This window comes from Dendropsophus ebraccatus, chromosome 1, assembly GCF_027789765.1.
Source record: "Dendropsophus ebraccatus isolate aDenEbr1 chromosome 1, aDenEbr1.pat, whole genome shotgun sequence".
Lineage (NCBI taxonomy): Eukaryota > Metazoa > Chordata > Amphibia > Anura > Hylidae > Dendropsophus > Dendropsophus ebraccatus.
Window position 1 is genome coordinate 181,346,007 of NC_091454.1, and position 17,522 is coordinate 181,363,528.

Here is a 17,522-nt window from a genome sequence, read left to right on the forward strand (position 1 = left end):
TAGAGATTACTCAGTGCCAGCCATTCTCCTTGCTGCACGAACACCTTACTGCTACACCAGTGTCCATACAGAGGTGAGCGAGCGCCTTGTGCCAATTATAGCTCAGTACTGTGGAGCCTAGGTGAAGGCTGGTTACAAGCAGGCCTTGTGACTTACAGAAAGCTAACAAGGCTCAGTCTGTAAGAGATATACCCTCGGCAGGCCAGTTAAGTAAACAAGTTGTTTCTTCAGAGGCTCCGAACTCACATTCTGACTTTTCCTCCACAGCAAATCCCCCAGACACTGACACATGAGGCTCTTCAGCCCTAGATTGTGAATGGCTCCTTCAGCAAAGAAAGCAAAAATGTTTCCTTAATAGTACCAGAATGTACAAAACCAAAATATAGCTGGGCTCCTCTTGGTGCCAACGTGCCCAAAACTGCTAGCTTTTTTTTTTTTTTTTCTTTATATAAATGTACCAAGCAGAGACTGCCAACAAAAGCAACTACTATCAAAGCTCGGTTACTACACTGTTTTATCAGGTGCGGCAGCCCAGAAACAAGTTTATCCAACACTTGGTAAAAGAGGCCACTGAACAGTAACCAGATGACACCAAAACAATGGGATCTTACCAACAATAACCTTCTGCATTGCTCATATACCTAATGCAGGGCTCCTCAAACTTTGTTCTCACTAAAAGACCCCACCAATTGATAAAAAGAAGCGCTCAGCCGAGTACTGTGCCTGTTCATTTAAACTGGGCACGGTTTATTCAGATCTACAAGAAGTCTCCATGTTCTATAAATCTATACACTGCACATTCGGCTTTCTAAAATGACATCCCTGAGAAAATACTGCAGAATTTCTCTTTTGCTGAGAAATTCAGATTGGAAATCCACAGTTTACTCGGCCTGTGGGACCACACTCTTAAAGCTTTACTGTCCTTATAACTTTTATAGAAGAAACACAATGCAAGTTTGCAATATACATTTTTTTAGTTATGCTTTAAAAAAAAAAAAAAATGGAAACGCATCAGAAATCCAGGCCTAGTCTCCTGAAGGTGGCTTTTTAGTCTTCTACCAATTGAAGAAAAAAAAAAAAAGAAGAAAAAAAAAAAAAAAGACTAAAAACACATGAAGTCCCGGCCAGTACACAGAGTCACGGCTCTGTGTGCCCATCAATTACATGACTGCCTTCTCTGTGACAGCTCAGATGACCTGGGATACACAGGACTTCCGGTTTAGACTTTTTTTTTTCAAAGAGTCTAAACACAGGAAGTGCCGTGTTTTTTCATTAAAAAAAAAATGTAAATTGCAAACTTTCTTTATATAACATCTACTGTAGATTTAGATTTTAAAAGTTATGACAGTGACACTTTAAGGTTCCAAAAGTGTTGGTCTCATGTCTAGAAAAACAGAAAGGGTGTAACGGGGATCACATGGATTGTTATTCAGCTTTCAGTGTACTAGACAGGTAAGGGGCACAATGAGTGATTGTTATTTTACAGGGTTTTACAGTGTAACCCTCAGTATCAATTCCTTGTAGTCACTCAATGGGAAACTACATGGTTTACCTCCAGTGGCTAAAACCTGTCCTGGTCATGAGATGACTAAAGGCCCTATTCCACCAAAAGATCTGACGACAGATTATCTGCCAAAGATTTGAAGCCAAACCCAGGAACAGACTATAGACAGATCAGGTCATAAAGGAAAGCCTGAGATTTCTCCTCTTTTCAAATCCACTCCTGGGTTTGGCTTCAAATCTTTGGCAGATAATCTGTTGTCAGATCTGTTGGTGGAATAGGGCCTTAAGGAGGTGTATACCTCTTCACTAGGGTTTTGTTCCATTGGGACGTGCTATGTAAACCTTTGTCCAACCACTAACACAAATGCAGCAGTAAAAACCTCCCAGAAAGCCAAGACTATAATCTTCCCGTTCCTGACAAGTGCTTTCCTAGGCGCTGGAGATGGACAAAAGACAGATCCCCTCTGCAACACTGAGGGTCTGGATAAGCAGGAGAGTGCAGGAAGTGAGCGCACACAAGCCGCTTCCCAGGATAATGTCAGCCGGGCACTAAGCTGGCCCTAATTCCCCAAGTAAACTTGTGACCCTGAAGGTCGCTGAGAGCCAACAGTAAGCAGGCAGGGAGTGACCCGGGCAAAACATAGGAAAGATTGTGTTACTGTGCCTTTTTTTTCCCCCTTCACTTTAGACTAAGTGGAGAATATGTCATAGTTTCCTATGTGACCGGTCACACATAGCACTTCTACACATTGGTGTAAAGTCATAATACACAGCTGACCTTTATATCCCAAGTCATATATACAAAGTAGTAGAAAACGCCTTAGTAACACCCAGACAAGGAATACTTCAAAGGGTCATTTTTGCCATGCATAATTTAGTAGTGTGCATATAATGCATAATATAAGGGAGTCACAAGACAGCGATCAGTAAACCTTACATATGTCATACTACTGTCACACCACGCTAACCCTGCAAAGTTCTCATTAAATAGATGTCCAGTCCCCTGGAAACTTCAGACAACATTCCCCGCAGGGCGAAACAGATTAGCATTTGCTGACCTGATCCGAGTGACGTATAATCCAGTGTGCCGATTATCCCATTCGATGCTAGGTGAGCATGTCACCCGGCACGAGATACACAATCGCACGCAAAGGAATCCAGCACCAGAAGAGTTAATGAGGAAGAGCAACGGAGCAAAAAATTGCAAGGGAGAAAGCGGCCATAGTAATGACCATTCACTGGATGCTAAATAGCTCTTCATAAAATGCACCAACCTGAATCTGGACACTGTTACCAGCTGAAAAAAAAAGAAAAACCACACAACCATAGTCTGTATTCTGATCATTCAAGCGTTCCAGGCGCGATTTGACAGAACACACACGGGAGGCCCCAGAAAACATCAGAAGGGATGAGTGCTCTTTGGGGATTAGCTAAGTTTACATTTCCAAGTGGGGTGGATGAAATAATGTAGAATCCAGATGTGATCAGAAAAGGATTTCCTCCGAGGACAAGAGTATAGGGGCCACCAAAAGTTCTCTTCTATTTGCCAATATAACAGGGGTTCAGCACTCTCATAAAAAGGAAACAGACAGATGGGAGACTAGAAAACTATATCATCCACAGCGCCATCTGAGGTCCTATGTTGGTTCACTGCATTTAAGGACACCCCTTTGACATATGACAAGTAAAAAACCCTTACTGAGCAGATTGTCATCATCTGTGACCAGCTGCCATGTAATACCACAAGCATCAGGGGAAACGTACAGCAAACTACGACTTCCCTGGGGATAAACTCAAGAGGACTTCCTACTTTTACAAGGTAATCCCCAGCTGCTTTACTGGACTTTTCCCAGGCTATACACTTATCCCTTACCCAGAGGATTGGTGAGAAGTCAGATTGTCAAAAGATAGCCAAGTGCTGTACTCCATCTTCAACAATCCCATAGTGAGTGAAAGAGCAGAATGCTCGACTGCAACGCCATTTACATGGGGTCAAGGGTCCTATGTCCACCCACATAAATGAAGCAGCAGATGGTGACACATGCTGCTGCTCTATTCACTCTATGGGACTTAAAGAGATAGCCAAGTAACTGATTTAAATCGGTTATCTGGAAAGATTTTTTTCCCCCCAGATCGGCATCTTTAACAAACGCACAATGAAATGTGTACAATGTGGAAGTATGCCTATTATATTGTAATCTGTTACAACTCCAAATACAATTCTACAGCTCCGATGTGCATGCAAAAAACAGCACTAGGTCAATGTACTATTCACAATGATTCTCACAGGCAGAGGGCAAGCGCAGCTAAACTCTGCGCACAGAAATATGTATAAGAAAAATGTAACTAGCGATCATTGCCCTGGACTTGGGAGACTGAGCAGCTCTCTCTAATCAGCCGTCTATGGCAGAAAGTCCTTTATCCTTATGAGAGGATTTGTTCGTTCTCAGTGGAAAGGATGATCCATCTTCATATCTTATTCATTTCCTGCACACTGGACTGGAAACACTGTCACAAGATATCAGTATCTAAGTACAGATAGGTGACCCCCTAACAAGACCAAGTGTAATTTGGCCCAGCACTCAGTATCTCGTGGCACTTTCACTGATTAGCAGACAGTGGAATAAATAGCCCTATTTATTCTGTATTGAGACTGCTGGTAAAAGTGCAGAATCCATAACTATTGTAGGGAGGGTAAGAGGACACGTGTCCTATATAGTCGGATATAGAAAAACTGTGATGTAAACCAATTGCCATGAGCACTATCAGCATTATGTGTGCTTAATAATCAGACATATACATTACTAACCTCATAAGACCAGACGCACTGCACCCCTGCAAACCTTCGCACACATCTACCAATCTCCACATCTTCATGAGTTGTGTACATTTCTCGTAGACATTCTCCAATGTGTGGCACCATCCTGCGTAGGACTTCTCTGCTCATGATCACGCCAGGACCGCCCATGCAAAAATTTTCGCCAGGTTCCAATGCTAGTTTTCCCATCTCCTCTGTTGTGCCAAGACCGGTCTGCCCCAAGAACAAAGGTTCGCTGCTGTTGAGGCTACGCAGGAAGCTCTCCAGGCGTTCCCCTTTGATGTAGACGTCATCATCCGCTCTCATGAACCACTCGTACTGATCCAGGTAATGATCGTGCATATACTTCAGCATCATAAAGGACTTCTTTTGGGGAGGGTAAGAGTCGTCCACATTATGCAGAGCCACAATAGGAATTGGTATGGATGTGTCTGAGCCCTCACTTGAGAAAAACTCCACCTTCCCAGGGATTGACTGGGACCATGTTCTGCAAGAGCAAAATACATAGATTAATTCAATTTTACTAATATGGTCTGATCACTTAGGCAGTGTTATGTTCACATGCAAAGATGACCGATGAACATCACAAACTCACATGGCAGAGGGCACTACCACAGCATCTCAGAGTTAAAGTTACCTCTACTACAAGTCCTGCCTCTGACTCTATAAACTGTTCTACACCATCTTGTTAAAATGTGCAGGCCTAGATTTACTACCACCATTACTGGACTACCTGCGGTCTTAATCGCTGTAAGAAGATACTTGTGAAGTTTTCTGCACTTAGTCAGCGTCTGATGAGGTAAGGAGAACAGAAGGGGAGCTGTAACCTGAGGTCACTGTAGTTACAGCCCGGCACACTACAGTCATTTTCACCAATTGCTCTGACTAAAGGACACCCATACTAGCCTGGAGCCCGAGTTATAAGGTCCTCTGTTCTTATGGGGGGAAGGGGTGGAATCTAGCAACATGAAAGGCTTGCAAAAGTAGAATTGGTAACAGAAGCACGCTTTTATTGGGCATAAGGGTTGATCACTTCTACACCGATATCACTAGTTGCTAGGAAGGAACATTTACATAGTGACTAAGGCCACTTAACTCTGTTTTGCTATAAGGGTATATTCACACATAGCGTTTACACTGCATTGCACACTACAAACTTTCTGGCGTGAAACCACCGAGTTTCCCAGCACCAAACGCTGTGGATTCAACACTACGATCATTGCAGCTTTCACGGCGTCCAATGACTGAAAGAATAAGGAATTTCTGCACCAAGCCAAAGAACGAAACAAGAAAAAGGCTATTGTCACAGACAGTAACAAAGATTACCAGTTGTCCCCATGCCATCCACGTGGCGATACTTATGCTGATTATCCCGTTGTGTAAGAGTCAGGCAGGCAGAAGCATTGTTCTTGCGGGAAAACATTTGTCAGCGACACCAATTTAGCGGTCAGGTTATGATGCAACTAAATACACCTGACCCGATAGCTTTCAATGCTTGTTTAGTCAGCCAGAGATAAGCCGGTAACGGAGCCAAAGTAATTACATTTGTTATAATGTACAAATAGCTGGCATCAAAATGTGCCACCATCTATATCCAGGCCACTCGCATATGTTATACACTACATAGGTCGCCTACATCCAGGATACAACCAATACCGTACAGTTTTTTATAACCAGCACATATCCATTACGGCACACCATATAGCTTACATACATCCCATACACTTACACCATATCCATCACAAGTCATAAAGGAACAGATTCAAGGACTACATAAGATCGCCCTATCCAAAGGTTATTCAAGTGCTAATCCAAGATGACAGAACTGCAGAGGCAGCAAAAATACTAAAGCAGGGGCAGAGGTGTACTTCAAGACAACACTATCGGGGAGATTTATCAAACATGGTGTAAAGTGAAACTGGCTCAGTTGCCCCTAGCAACCAATCAGATTCCACTTTTTTTCTAAAGAGTCTGTGAGGTATGAAAGGTGGAATCTGATTGGTTGCTAGGGGCAACTGAGCCAGTTTCACTTTACACCATGTTTGATAAGTCTCCCCCATTGTATATATATGTTACACACTCACCGTTATAACCACATGTCAGCACATACACAATGTAATAATTCAGGGGCAGCAACATTTTAGCATACTATCCACTGGCAATAGGTGACTATTCCTACACAAGGATCAGAGACATGGCAGAGCTTTATGGCATATCCCATACACCATGGACTGTTGCAGGGAGAGATCACCTCTGAGGTTATACAGTCCGCACACAATTGTCACCCAAGTGTCCTATAAAGCAGACGAATAAATGTAACAATGCAGACTATTTCACACATTCCTGATGTCTCCTGGAAAACACCAGCACAGGGAATCACTGGCCACAGCTGGGCAGAGCCATAAATCTAGGAGGATTGTCTCATCACAAGCAGCCGAGTTACTGGAGATCACCACTAGTAGTGCCAAGCCAGGATGCCAACATTACCCAGCATGCATCATAGGCTGCCCCTATACCCAGTGCAATAACACTGGAGGCCTCACCTGAGGAGCCAAGTGCCCCTACTAACAGCCCCGCGTGTGTTAGTAATGAGAGGGTTACCCAGCACACTCATGAGAGCCCAGTGTGTATAACGCACCAAGTGTACGGACTGTGCCCAGTGCCTACTACAACACCAGCATCTACCAGTGTGTACAACACGCCCCACAGTACAGTGTGCATCACAACAACAATCCAGCATGTACCATGTGCAATACAGTACAGCCCAGTGTACAGTGCCCACCCCCATATAACAGTGCAGAGTGTATAATCCCCCTGTATAGCTGTGTAGTGTGTGTATAGTCCCCCTGTATAGCTGTGTACAGTCCCCCCTTAATGCAGTGTATAGTCCCCATATAGTACCCCAATTTAGCAGTGTATATAGTTCCCCCTGTATAGCAGTGTAGTGTGTGTGTATATAGTCCCCCGGAATAGCAGTGTATAGTCCCCATATAGTACCCCATAAAGCAGTGTATAGTTCCCCTGTATAGCAGTGTAGTGTGTGTATTTACTCCCCCTGTATAGCAGTGTATATAGCCCACCCCGCGTATAGCAGTGTATATAGCGCCCCCGTATAGCAATGTATATAGCCTCCCCCCCGTATAGCAGTGTATATCCTCCCCCATCGTATTGCAGTGTATATAGCCCACCCCGCGTATAACAGTGTATATAGCGCCCCCGTATAGCAATGTATATAGCACCCCCCGTATAGCAGTGTATATCCTCCCCCATCGTATAGCAGTGTATATAGTCCCTCCTCTATATAGCAGTATATAGTGAATGTATAGCATATAGTGTATATAGTCACCCCATATAGCAGTGTATATAGTCTCCCCCTGTACAGCAGCACATAGTGTGCATACAGCAATGTATATAGTCCCCCCTGTATAGCAGTGCCCAGCAGCGCCCCTCACCTGTATGCGGCCACGGCCCGGGTCTGCAGGTACTTCTGTGCGGTCATCACCCCTGTATAGCAGTGTATATACACCCCCCCCCCTGTACATTAGTATATACTCCCCCCCCCCCCCCCCCCCTGTATAGCAGTGCCCAGCAGCGCCCCTCACCTGTATGCGGCCACGGCCCGGGTCTGCAGGTACTTCTGTGCGGTCATCACCCCTGTATAGCAGTGTATATACACCCCCCCCCCCTGTACAGTAGTATATACTCCCCCCCCCCTGTATAGCATTGCCCAGCAGCGCCCCTCACCTGTATGCGGCCACGGCCCGGGTCTGCAGGTACTTCTGTGCGGTCATCACCCCTGTATAGCAGTATATATATACACCCCCCCCCCCCCTGTATAGCAGTATATACTCCCCCCTGTATAGCAGTATATACTCCCCCCTGTATAGCATTGCCCAGCAGCGCCCCTCACCTGTATGCGGCCACGGCCCGGGTCTGCAGGTACTTCTGTGCGGTCACCACCCCTGTATAGCAGTGTATACACACCCCCCCCCCCTGTATAGCAGTGTATATACACCCCCCCCCCCCCCCCTGTATAGCAGTGCCCAGCAGCGCCCCTCACCTGTATGCGGCCACGGCCAGGGTCTGCAGGTACTTCTGTGCGGTCACCACCCCTGTATAGCAGTGTATATACACCCCCCCCCCCCCTGTATAGCAGTGTATATACACCCCCCCCCCCTGTATAGCAGTGCCCAGCAGCGCCCCTCACCTGTATGCGGCCACGGCCAGGGTCTGCAGGTACTTCTGTGCGGTCACCACCCCTGTATAGCAGTGTATATAGCCCCCCCCCTGTATAGCAGTATATACTCCCCCCCCTGTACAGTAGTATATACTCCCCCCCCCCCCCTGTACAGCAGTATATACTCCCCCCCCCCCCCTGTACAGCAGTATATACTCCCCCCCCCCCCCTGTACAGCAGTATATACTCCCCCCCCTGTACAGCAGTATATACTCCCCCCCCCCCCTGTACAGCAGTATATACTCCCCCCCCCCCCCTGTACAGCAGTATATACTCCCCCCCCCCCCCTGTACAGCAGTATATACTCCCCCCCCCCCCCCTGTACAGCAGTATATACTCCCCCCCCTGTACAGCAGTATATACTCCCCCCCCTGTACAGCAGTATATACTCCCCCCCCCCCCTGTACAGCAGTATATACTCCCCCCCCCCCCCTGTACAGCAGTATATACTCCCCCCCCCCCCTGTACAGCAGTATATACTCCCCCCCCCCCTGTACAGCAGTATATACTCCCCCCCCTCCCCCTGTACAGTAGTATATACTCCCCCCCCTCCCCCTGTACAGTAGTATATACTCCCCCCCCTCCCCCTGTACAGTAGTATATACTCCCCCCCCCCCCCCCCTGTACAGCAGTATATACTCCCCCCCCCCCCCCCCCTGTACAGCAGTATATACTCCCCCCCCCCCCCCCTGTACAGCAGTGCCCAGCAGCGCCCCTCACCTGTATGCGGCCACGGCCCGGGTCTGCAGGTACTTCTGTGCGGTCATCACCCCTGTATAGCAGTATATATATATACACCCCCCTAGCAGTATATATATACACCCCCCCCCCTGTATAGCAGTATATACTCCCCCCTGTATAGCAGTATATATATACACCCCCCCCCCCTGTATAGCAGTATATATATACACCCCCCCCCCCTGTATAGCAGTATATACTCCCCCCTGTATAGCAGTATATATATACACCCCCCCCCCCTGTATAGCAGTATATACTCCCCCCTGTATAGCAGTATATACTCCCCCCTGTATAGCAGTATATACTCCCCCCTGTATAGCATTGCCCAGCAGCGCCCCTCACCTGTATGCGGCCACGGCCCGGGTCTGCAGGTACTTCTGTGCGGTCATCACCCCCACGTAGAGGAAGCTCCGGTCCCGGGGCACGTCCTCCTCGCTGTCGGCCTCCAGGGCTCCCATGTATGGCGGCTGCAGGTCTCTCCAGGTGAGCTCGCTCCTGGCGCCGGGCTGGGGTCCGCAGCCCACGGCCTGTCCTCCCTTGCGCCGGTATCGGTGCAGCTCGGCGGCCCGGGGGATGATGAGCCGGGAGGCGAGCAGGAAGCCGAGCACCAGTCCCAGTAGCACGCTGAACCACGAGTGGCGGCCCCGGGCTGCCATCCCTGGGGCGGCGGGGTGTCCGTCTCTGTGCAGGGCTGCTCCGGCCGCGGCGCCCGCTCCTTCAGTCCCAGATAAAAGCCTCAGATCCGCCGTGTGCGCCCGCTCATGTACCCGGAGCTCCGTCACCTGGCCCGCACCGCTGTCATCTACTCGTCTCCTCCAGCGCCCCGGACACCGGCTCCCCGCAGCCTGCCACCACACCGCCGCCGCTACCTATTGTCCCCGAGGCTTCCTCCCGCCCTCACAGGGCCGGCCTGACACGCTCCCCGGTCCGCTCACGCTCCGGCCTGGAGGGGTGTACGTGTGTGTCAGGGTCGCCCTCTTCTCATGCCGCTATCCCTCAGCACCAGGTCACCGCTCCCGTCCTCCTCACACAACACAGCCCTCAGCTCCTCACGTCACCCGCGCCTCGGCTCTTTAAGCACACACAGTGCACGGAGAGAAGGATTGAACCCGCCCGGCACCCGTACGCCTTCTCTCATTGGCTGCGAGTGAAAGAGGCCCCGGCTCACGTGACCTGCGAAAAAAGCAAAACTTTCGGTTGCAGCTACTGCCAACACTCACTGTACTGTGGGGGCCGTGCCAGAGGCCGGACTGTACCACTTGTGAAATGCTTCCCTCATAGACGGGGGTGTCATACCGTATATATCTGAAATACATACTGTTAGCTGGGTGTATATATACTTATAAAATACATCTATGAAGAGCATAATATTCATGATCCCAGAGTCTGTAAAGTGGTGGGATATAATAGGCAGTTAAGCGATATTTGTTCCGTGTAAACACAGCAAGCAATCAAGCGACGAGCGAGAAATCGTTCATTTTGATCTTTGAACATGTTCTCAAATCTTCGTTGGTCGTTCGCTAAAAATTCGCAGATCATTTCGTGTAAACAGTCTTTTACCGATTTGTGAGATGGGCTTAAGCGATCGCAAAACGATTTTTCCATACGATATATCGTTCCGTCTAAACGCTGATCGTTAAAACAAATCGTTATTTCAAAATCGTTAATCGTACGATAGTAAGATGTGATAGTAAGATGAATGGATGAGACCGTCTCTGTATCTGTAGCTCTTGTGGGGTTATTGCTGGGGTGTCTTATCCAAAGGGATATACAGAAGGTAGAGAACCGCTGACAGGGTGATGGCGCCCAGGGTCACTGATACAGCTGCCTATCTAGTCTAATCCCATACAGGAGTTCTTATGGCAGAAATAGTAAAAAAAAAAAGACTCATTTATGTCTGATAGATTTGGCTGATGTCTGATGGCCTGGTTGCAGCCGCCAAGTTGACCAGGATTCCAGAAACAGCTTACATGACTCCCATCCAGTCTAATTGTTAGTGGATCCCGATCTCCAAATTTATTTACAATCTAAGGTTCTGTTCACACTTGCAAATATGGCAGAATATATTAAGGAAGCGAATATGAACCGGACTGCTAATCTTTACCATGACATCTGGCATTGGCTGCAAATAGATTGGATTTAAACACAATGGAGGCAGAAGACCAGTGGAGCAGTTGCCCATAGCAACCAATGAAATTTAAAAAGGCCACTTGAATCCCCCCCTCACCCCACCCCGTGTTCTTACGGGCTCGCCGTCAGCACATGTAATAGTGCCAGCAGCGAGCAGGGAAAAAGGAGCAAGTGAGCGCTGACCTGACAGGGTAATAGTCTTTAGACAAAGCAAGGGTAAACAATCACAAACAAGATCGTTTATCATTAACCTGAAACTTCACCATATTACCCAGAACCATAGTCACTAGGTACAATTACTTCTATGATCGTTAACTCCATCTGATCCCAGCAAATGAAGGAATGATGTGAAATGACAGATTAGTGAACAATTAACAATGATTTTGGTGTCAGCACCAAGCAAACGATGAACGATTTCTCCTAGGTCGTTTGATTGTTGCCTGCATTTATATAAAATTATTATTACATAATATTATTGTTTAAATTCGAAAGATATAACAATAATTTGCACAATAATTGTCCTGTGTAATTGGGCCTTTTCCCACGGGCCGATTATCGTGCAAAATGTGGTTAAATCGTTTGAGTTTAAACCGTAATCTTCTGGTGTAAACACGGCATCGATCAAACTAGGAACGAAAATTGTTTGTATGTCTTTGATGGCATCTTTTGAGTGGACCTCAAAATTATTGCTAGTGCAGTAAGTAGATATAAGGAATAGGCGGCACTCACCACTCCAGAAAATGGTCATTTATTGTACAAAATAATAGTTTATCAGACCGGAAAGAGCGCAAGCTAGAGCACATTGGCTGTAGCCTGTGGAACGCGACTGCATTTATTTGTCTGCCACCAATATGTATCGGTGAATGGTGAGTGCCGCTTATTCATTATATCTACGTCCTGCACTTTTGTATTATCTGTGTGAGGCTGAGCACCACAGAGGTCACCCGATCTTTGATCCAGTGAGCTGGCTGCATGCTGCGTGTGAATAGGAGCTAGACAGCTAGACAGCTGTGCCTGGAATCACCTGCTTTTCTATCAAAATCACTGTTAATCGTTCTCAACGTTCTCATACGATCGCATTAACGATTTTCCACAGTGATTTATCTTCTTGTCTAATGCTACTGTTACACGAAACAATAATTTGCACGATCGTACGATTAACGATTTTGGAGTAACGGGTTTTTTTTCATAACGATCAGCGTTTAGATGGTACGCTATATTGTACGGAAAATTAGTTTTGCGACCATTTTGCGATCGCTTAAGCCTATCTCACACATTGGTTAAATCGGCGAACGACTGTTCACACGGAACGATCTGCGAATTTTTTGCGAACGATCAACGAAGATTTGAGAAGTTGTTGAAAGATCAAAATGAACGATTTCTCGCTCGTCGATTGATTGTTGGCTGCGTTTACATGTACGATTATCGTTCGATTTGGATCGTTATCGTGCGAATTCGCACGATAATCGTTCCGTGTAAATGCCGCATAAACGCCTATTGTTTAAAAGAAAGAATCATCACTTGCTATTCGCTAAACGAGCGATTAAGCGATTTATTTGTGCGTGTAAAAGCACCCTAATGTTTCTTTTACACAGAGCGATAAATTGCTCAATCGATCATTTAACGATTTTAAAGCGACTATTTGGTTTTTACACTGTTCGTCATTCAGACGAAGAGATAAATCATTTTAAAAAAATAAATTTTTACGATTGCGAATTATCAGTGAGCGACCAGCGACAATTTGAGAACATGTTGAAAGACGACGATTAACGATTTCTTGCTTATCGCTTGATTGTTAGCTGTATTTACACAAACAAATCACTCAAATGCAATCGTTATTGTGCAGATTTGACCGATAATCGCTCCATGTAAAAGGACCATTAGGGAAGAACAGCACACATACTGCCAGATTTATGGAAATGCTTTACCATCAAATGGAGCCCAAACCTGTACAGTCTGCAGTATATTCCATACTACAATATACGCTACACAAGGAAGTACGTAGAGGACTAATCTCCTGCTAGGTGCTGTAAACTCAGCATTATAAAGTCCTTATTAGTGGGTTATAACAACAAATGACTTCACTATTTAAAGGAAACAGTTACTGATGTAAGAGCTGGGAGCCCCCTAGTGGAGAAAGCAGGTACTGACCTCAAAGAAACAAAGAAGGTTGTGAAGGGCTTTGTTAAATGACAAAGCACTGGTATAGGGAGTAGCATGCCTTTACAGAACTGCACAATTACTGGACTACAGCTGAATTATGCAGACACACCTAGTATGAATGGCTAAATAAATCACAGACAGCACTGGGATGCAATAGATAGATAGACAGATGTCTTGTGGTTAAATTAACTATATTGTTTTTCATCAAGATTCTTGATTTGCATTGTAGCCTCTAATTATTAATATTTAGATGGAAATGTGGTTCTTTAGCAAGAAATAAACTGATCATAAAATAAATAAACCAACAGTTTTGATTAAGAGTGATATTAATGTCTGTATTTCCCACTACTGACATGTGATCTTTATTCTGGACTGACACCATTTTATATCAGTACCTTGCTGGTATACATCATAAACAAACACCGTGACACACTGCCAGCGGCGCCATTCTGTTTAGTGGCTTGAACGTAATAAGCTGCTACATTCGGGCCATTTCCTGAACATATTTGTTTATTAAACAGGACTAGAGAATCTATAGTATGACTTAGGGCCCTATTCCACCAGACGATTATCGTTCAGATTATCGTTAAATCGTTTGAATCTAAACGATAATCGTTTGGTTAAAATGTAGTTAATGATTAACGACCAAACGAGAAATTGTTGATCGCTTTATAAGACCTGGACCTATTTTAATCGTTGCTTGTTCGCAAAACGTTCGCAAATCGTTCGCATTGAATAAGACATTCGGTCATTCGCAGTAGATACGAACGCAATAGCGAAGAAATAGCAAAGAAAAAACGTTTGCAAATACGATCATAAGTAACGATTATCGTTCCATGGAAATGAGTGAACGTTTTCAGGTCTTTCGCAATAGAGGTCGTTTGAGATCGTTAATCGTTAACGATCATGCGAACGATAATCGTCCGGTGGAATAGGGCCCTTACCTAAATCTAGTGAATCAGCCCTCGAATCATTTAGTCTTGTGAAATTCCTTCCGCTTTCCAGTATTCTGCTTTCCCAGAGATGTCTGAAATAATAGAGTCTAGACTCTCTTTCCAAACTTCTCTGAGAAATCAGAGCACTTGGAAAGTGTAAGGAATTTTACAAGACCAAATTAATGGAGGGCCCATTCACTAGATTTAGGTTCAGTGAATCTTAATGTAATAATAAACCCCTAAAAATCTCCCTGGACACAAGTAATCTATAATATCATATCAGGACCAGCAAAAATATTACATACAGACTACACCTACAACTATGCCTGGTTCTATCCATAAAACATACACATACTCACAAAAATAGAGCAAAATTAGTATTTTTATTTATTGTGAATAATTAGCATTAAACCAATAAAAAACAACCGAATGTGAAGGATTGAGGCAGCAATGTAATGCGGACAGTGTGGAAAAAAAACATACATAGGATAGTGACAAAGACAATGTAAACTGGTACATACTAGCAGGTATAAGAAATACAAAGAGTGCATATATGTATAAATACATACATATATATATATATATATATATATATATATATATATATATACACAGAGAAGAATGTGCAAAAATGTTAATATTTGCAGCTAGATATATATGCACTTTGAATTTCCATACGTAGATGCACTTTGCACTTTTTATGGCTTACGGTTTACATATGTAATTGTCTTTGCCATTTTCCTGTTTAATTTTTTGTTTTTTTTTCTGTCCGCATTACTCTGCTGCCCTCATCCTCCACGTTTGTTCTTTTTTTTCATTGTTTTTTATGCAGATTATGCCCAATAAAGTTTGTTCATTTTGCTGTATATTTGGCAGTATGTTTTATAGATCTTAATGTAAATTTCGCTCAAATCTAATAGGTGCTTCTGCATCCTAGTAAGATGCAAAAAAATATTTCAATCTTTATTGGGTGATCAGATACATACATGCAATTAAGATTTGATGCGGATACTGCCAGACCCTTCCCTAACATATGTTATGAAAAAGCCTTCCATTGGGATTCATGGCTAACTGAGATGCTTTAAATTTGGGGCCTGAGCGCTGTGGCAATACAGTCACCATGCCACCTATATCTGTGTTATGGAAAAAGAGAGAATAAGCCAACAATGTTGCTATAAATCTAGAGTAAGTATTTGTAAGCCAAAGCCTGGACTGGGTCCAAAGCATGTCTTTCCCTATACTTTTTCCCTTTGTACTTCCCACTTCTGGCTTACAAATCCTGATAAAAGATAGTGATCACAATGCTGCCATGATAATGTGTCTGGAGGGGCTGACATTATCTACAACTACAAAGGAATGCAATGTAATTAGGTTTGTCCCTTGAATTATTTGCTTATCAGTCAATGCACCACAAGGGGTGGAGGCAAAATGGTCATTTAGATAGAAGAGGAGCCAAGTGAAGTTTTTTTAGCCTGTGGCTACAATGTTAAGTTAATGAAGACAGATAGAAGATAGATTTACAAGAGAAACAATACCGTAAACATAATCGAAGCCATATAAACAAATGTCACATATGGTTGGCACTGTTTTCAAGTCTTCGAACCATCTGCTCATTAATGCTCAATATGTAGCAATGGACCCCGAAGCTGCATGCCAGCCGCTTACACACATATATACATACACAAAGTTGTAGCCAATATCTGATGGCCCAGTTATAGGACACCAAGATAAACATTACAGCCCTCAAATATCCAAAGGTTTTATCAGATCCAACCAAACTCATTGGAATACTGATTGAAAAGTAATGTCCAGCTAAAGGGAAAAAAGGTGGTGGTGTGGGAAGCTTACAGGGATGCTGCACTTTTGTCATAAGACCGAAAGAGCAACTGCCCATCGATAGCACTTTTTGAGGGTGTCTGTAAAGGTCCTTTTTATCGTGCAATAAATTGTTAAATCGTTCAAATCTACTGGTGTAACGCAGCAACGATCATACAATGAACAAAAATTCATTCATATGACTAATGCCGCTGTGAGCTTTGTTACAACATCCGCTGATGGGTCGCTCCCATCAGATATGGCTGCTCAGCATACCCTCTATTACTGTCTATACTGAGTGTTGCCCTGCTTGTTAACTGATCTCTGGCCCATTTCCACAGGCCGACTGGGGTAACTGAGTATTCCGAGAAATGCTTATTACCGATAATCGGTGTAGAAGGGCCCTTATGTGCATGGCTACCCTAACACAACAATAGAAGACATAAGTACCAAGAACCTTCATTTATACAATCAGTAATTTTTCATGACTGTATATTATGTCCGCAATCTTTGTTCAATCTGCAAAAAATGTGTCTGAAGTGCATCCGCAATTCAGATTTTTTTGCGGACCTACAAAAGTTGGGAAGGTAATAAATAAATTTATTCAATGTAACATCCAAATTGTCCACAAAAATGTTGACCCCATTGACTTCTAATGGCTAACTGTTTTGCAATTACCATCTGCACTAGGACATGTCCTATTTTTTTTGCAGAATTAATTACGGATCCATAAAACTACAAAATAGCCCAATAGAAATCAATGGGCCCTTTGCGATTAAATATGTAAGACCTATCAAGTTTGCATGCAATGGCATCTTATGTCTGGAATCCTTGTTAAACAGATCATTGATAGTATAAGTTAGTCTTTTGTGTACTTGATATCGTCAGGACCAACCTGTCTACAAAAGAGAAGCCTCCATTGTCTTAATTGACCTTCAAATATTTACATAGAAAGAAACCAGCCCAATGGGGGAGAAGGGGATGAATGGATTATGTAAGTGACTGTACAAAGGAAATTCCAAAGGTGAACTGCCCCCTCCTCCCAAAAGACAGAAACCAGGTAAAACCATCACCACTATGGGGCCGGTTTTCCATGTAGTATTTCCGTCAGTATTTGGTTCTCATTTTTGTCAACATCTTTATTCAAAACCAGAGCAATGTACTACAAGCTTTATACTACAGC

At 44.4% G+C, this 17,522-nt stretch overlaps 1 protein-coding gene across 2 annotated transcripts in view; it reads right to left on the reverse strand.

Moving 5' to 3' along the window:
* CHSY1 (chondroitin sulfate synthase 1) overlaps window positions 1-10,401 on the reverse strand; it is a 30,390-nt gene extending 19,989 nt beyond the window's left edge. The window contains exons 1-2 of one of the 2 annotated variants that reach the window (XM_069985361.1): window positions 9,639-10,401; window positions 4,313-4,808 (exon numbers count right to left, since the gene is read on the reverse strand). In XM_069985361.1, the coding sequence (XP_069841462.1) occupies window positions 4,313-4,808; window positions 9,639-9,952 (810 nt within the window). In that variant the 5' untranslated portion in view covers window positions 9,953-10,401. Of the gene's footprint in view, window positions 1-4,312; window positions 4,809-7,773; window positions 7,822-9,638 lie in introns of those variants that run through there. The other variant, XM_069985370.1, reaches the window with a different exon arrangement.
* Between the last annotated feature and the right edge of the window lie 7,121 nt (window positions 10,402-17,522).